The sequence below is a fragment of the Aulonocara stuartgranti genome (genome assembly GCF_965226115.1).
Source record: "Aulonocara stuartgranti genome assembly, chromosome: 6".
NCBI lineage: Eukaryota > Metazoa > Chordata > Actinopteri > Cichliformes > Cichlidae > Aulonocara > Aulonocara stuartgranti.
In genome coordinates, this window is record NC_138944.1 from 7,711,715 (window position 1) to 7,716,070 (window position 4,356).

The 4,356-nt window shown below is 41.8% G+C and overlaps 1 protein-coding gene across 1 annotated transcript; it reads right to left on the reverse strand.

Annotated features, from left to right (window-relative positions):
• Positions 1 to 211: 211 nt before the first annotated feature.
• Positions 212 to 3,075, reverse strand: hmx1 (H6 family homeobox 1). The gene is made up of 2 exons (XM_082537322.1): positions 2,481 to 3,075; positions 212 to 1,181 (listed from the first exon to the last, which is right to left on the reverse strand). The coding sequence occupies exons 1-2, from the start codon at positions 2,761 to 2,763 to the stop codon at positions 565 to 567; spliced, it is 900 nt and encodes a 299-aa protein (XP_082393448.1). The 5' UTR covers positions 2,764 to 3,075; the 3' UTR covers positions 212 to 564.
• Between the last annotated feature and the right edge of the window lie 1,281 nt (positions 3,076 to 4,356).

Consider the following 4,356-nt stretch of genomic DNA (forward strand, 5'->3'; position numbering starts at 1 on the left):
AAAGTTCAAAAACTGCATTAAACTTAACTTTGTTTCCGGAACACTTTAAGCTTTGTTCCAAACACACTGATCCACTTCATTCCCTATATACATAGGTGTGCAATCCTTCATGATGATTGTTAGACTGGCAGAAGTAAAAGAAAAATGCAGTGTTTCTGTCACATATATGTTTACAAACAACACAAATGCTGATAGTTTGTGCTTGTTTTTTTTTTTATTTATTTATTAAGTGAAAAGTGACAAAGATGGAAAAATGTGTGACTTTAAATACAAAAGTTTGCAAAAATAAGTGTGTATTTAAACATACAGTATTCATCTTCGGCCTCCGCTGCCCTGGAGGCCTTGCCATGCTTGACTGTATTAGGGGTTATGCTATGCAAGAGCAGCACTCTTGTCGGAGTTTATGCACCGACATATAAAGATGGTTCGCTACTTTGTGTCATATGGACTCTGCGGACTGTCTTTGAGTGCAGACAACCTTTTCGGCGGTGTTGGAGGTTATTGCACAATTAATAAAAACGAGGTGGTTTTGTGTTATTAGCATACAGTTTGATAAGTCAGTCTTTACACCAGTCCTGTCATCTGCGATCTTAGCATGCTCATTGAGTGAGCAAACGTCGATAGAGGGTAGTTGATGGGGCTGGAGAAGCTTCCCACGGTTTGAGAAACGGGATGTCCGTTTAAGCTGAAACCCAGTGCTGGTGTGGGTCCTTCATGATACAGAATTGGGACCCTGACAATCCGCTGGGTAGAGTTTGGGATTTGTGCAGCCTCTAGATCAGCCGCCAGCTGCCTCTTCCATTTATTCCTCCGGTTTTGAAACCAGATTTTGACCTGAGTCTCTGTCAGGTGAAGAGATGCTGCCAAACCGGCCCTCTCTGAGCTGCTCAGGTAGCGCTTCACATCGAAAGTGGACTCCAGTTGAAATACCTGACTGCGACTGAACACGGTTCGGGTTTTCTTTTTCCTGGCGAAAGTTGCGTCAGATGAAGCGTCTTGTTCTGTACGTGCGTCAGAAACGTTTTGCGCGTCCTCCACGTCTTCCGTGAGGTTGCTGTCGCCCGTTTTCCTGTCAGGTTCGTCGCTGTCCTCAGTTATCGGCTCAGACACAGCCGGTGAAGCCCTGTCGCTGGTTGATAATGAGCAGCATGGATCTAGTGAACCTGTACTGTCTTTTGGACCTAAAGGGAGACAATGCAACAGAAGAACTTGCTTAAAAAAGACAATCAGACATTAAGATACACATTCTCCAAATACTCCGTTATCTTCAGTCAGATTTTTTAACTGGCTACACCGTCCTTCAAACTGTTTCTTATAGTAACTGGTTCATAGGATAATCTTCGAAGAGTCAAACTGTCGACACACTTATTGTTGCACCAGAAAACAAAAATAAAAGTGAAATTTTCACCTGTTTAAAAATCGTGTTTATTGTGTGTCGTAGTATACCCCTTGTCAAAAGTTTGGACAAGCATGGGCAAAGCTTAGGCGTTTTGACTGGATTGCATAACACATAATACATTCGACTAAGCGGTTTCAGGCCCGATTATGATACTTATTATTATAAATATAAATAAGAGTCCAACAACATCTTCCCAAATATGCTAGTAAATACTAATTTAATGTTTGGCTGTTGGTATTGATATGGGACTTTCATTACATGTAAACACAGTATGGTGATATTGGAGTTTTAAAATAAGCGTATTTGGCTGTGAACACCAAAGGGTGGGGCACTTTGTTCTGAGGTTGCATATGAGTGTCACAAATCCACCGAATGTGCGTAAAAGCGTCATGTCGACGTTCCGTACTTCGTTTTTGTTTTGCTTTGTATTCTGGGTTTTTGTGCGTAATCCGTGTGCGTAATCTTCAAGCCGTACCATGGATCTCATGACAAGCAGCCATGCCGTCAATAGAGAACGAATTTCAGACACGAAAACGTTAAGACTTGCATGTGTTTTGCAGCTCAAAAATGCCCCAGCTTTTTTCACCATTAAAAAAAGATGACTTTTAATACTCCTACTGTGGTCTATAGATAGGAGAGCTCGGTCAACTAAGGATGAGTAAACGGAGAACCATAGTTACAAGTGTGGGTGTCACACCTCACTCGCTTCAAGTTTGCTGATTTTATCTAGGTTATATTTAAAGAGCAGAGAAGTGACTCGTGACTTGCTTGTATTTTCTATGAGTCAATCTATGTGACTGAAATCCTGACACCAAAGTACGGATCCACAAGACTCATTAGGCGCATTCCGGAACACTTTCTGTATGTTTATCAAGCGAAACTATATTTTTTAAAAGAACTATATGGAAAACTTACACCAATACATTTAATATATATATTATTGTAAGATCAATAGTTAAAAAATGTCTTGTTGCACTGCACACGGGCAAGTGAAAAGACCTTTAACTTATTTTAGGCACGAACTGTTTTCTAACCAATATTTAACATGTTCTCGTGGCTCGTGAAGCTGTTCTATACTTACTGTGTGGTGTTTCCAAAGCTCTAAAGTTGAACGCAGTCCCTTCGCGGTACCACTGCAACAGCGAGTCTCGGTATAGAGACCGAGCTAATGAGTTGACGTCGGGCACTGAGCCGCTTGTGTCGGTGTGATATGCGTTTAGTTGTCTTTCGGTGGAGATGTCCCCTCGACTTCTATCGGTCATCGACTCCTCTACATCCTGCCTCTTGCTCAGCAGATTCTCGATAAAAAACGACGACGCCCTCGATGAAGTGGGAGCCTGAGTGACCGTCAGTTTTTCCTGCATGATCTATCGATGTCGCGATGCTTTTACACAAGTAGCCGATGGATTCTCTTTTGATCGTGCCTCAACGCAATCTAAAGTCCAAGCAGTCATTTCCAGCGATGCTGCCTTTGCGCTGTGTTGGGACGTGTAGTCATGGCCGAGACTGCGATCCCTCGGTGCCCACAGGAGGAGAGCGAAATGGATAGAAGGAAGTAGCAGTATAGTGAAACGTCAAGTCAAACGCTTAATGAGTCGAGGGCATCCAGCGATTGGACGAGCACAATAGCAAATGGGGGTTACCAAGAAAAAGAGAATTACGGTCTTGTGCGTAAGCCTCTGCTGCTACTCCGTGCGCGCGTGTGTGTGGGTTCACGGTAAGGGCCGTCCCCTCGAGGTCATCCAGACAAGAGAAGACCTCTGTTCTTGAAACAGCACTCTCTTTTTGGGCTCAATTAGGGTTCAAATCAAAATAAAGATCCGGCAGGGAAGCAATCATCCTAGAGCCTTGACCTCCCCCCACTTAGTACAGAGAAGGATAGAATTTAACTTGTCAAATTCAAATAGATTCCCCCTTTATCCAATAACTGTACAAACAGATATTATATGCATATCGTTTAATTATTTTATAGGCCTATTATAATATCTGGAAAGTATTTTACAGCAGCTTGTAGATTCTAATGTTTCAGTTATCCCATTTATCCCAAATAAAATGATTTAGTGCTCCGAATGGTAGATTTTTTTTTTTACCTAATGTTTCGACACATGAGTGCACTGAACCGTGCTAAACGGCACGAGACGCTGCACCTTGAAAATAAATGCTGTCAAAGGTTATCCAAACTTTCCGCAATGGCTCAGATATTCCTGATAATAAGCATGTTTATCTGAAGCTGTGCACTTCATATCGTATGACTGTGTACGTGACAAATAAAATTTGAATTTGAATTTGAATTTCATAGCTTTATTAAGCCCTACTACACATGATTTTCCTTACATGTTTTGGAGTTGATCTGCAAAGATTCAGGACGTATCTAAATAAAGCTGTTTCAGCATTGGGTATCTGAGTTGTAGATATATAAATTTAAATGAATAAAGGTAAATAATGGGCTGGTGTAATAGAAGTGGATTAGTTTGAATTTGCCATTTACAAAACAAAGTTCAGTGCTTTCAAGGATTGGACTTCATCCTGCAGATTAAGAAAGGCTCATCAGTATTGGATCATCTGAAACATATAAACGAGTGCTGACGGGCGTTTTTACCCTTTTCGTTAAAATGGCAAGACATTTGAGCTTTTATTTCCCTCAGTGGAGTCAGCGGTGTTGACCTTTAACTCCAGACCTCACTCTCTCTCTGTCTCTAAGTCTCTCTCACCCTCTCTCTCTCTCTCTTTCTTTGCCCCCCTTAGGGCAAGACTTGCCCTTTGACAGAGGATCGGTGGAACTGCTGCTCCTCAACCTAACACTAAGAGTAGACAACAGTAACGTGAACTGTGTGTCCAAGAGCTGATTCTTGCACCTGTCTTATAACATAGAGTGGGCTACAAGCACTTCATACGTGGCTGATTTGATTTGTGTTTCACTGTCTTTCTCATGAGGTCACAAAGCACACTTCATTTCA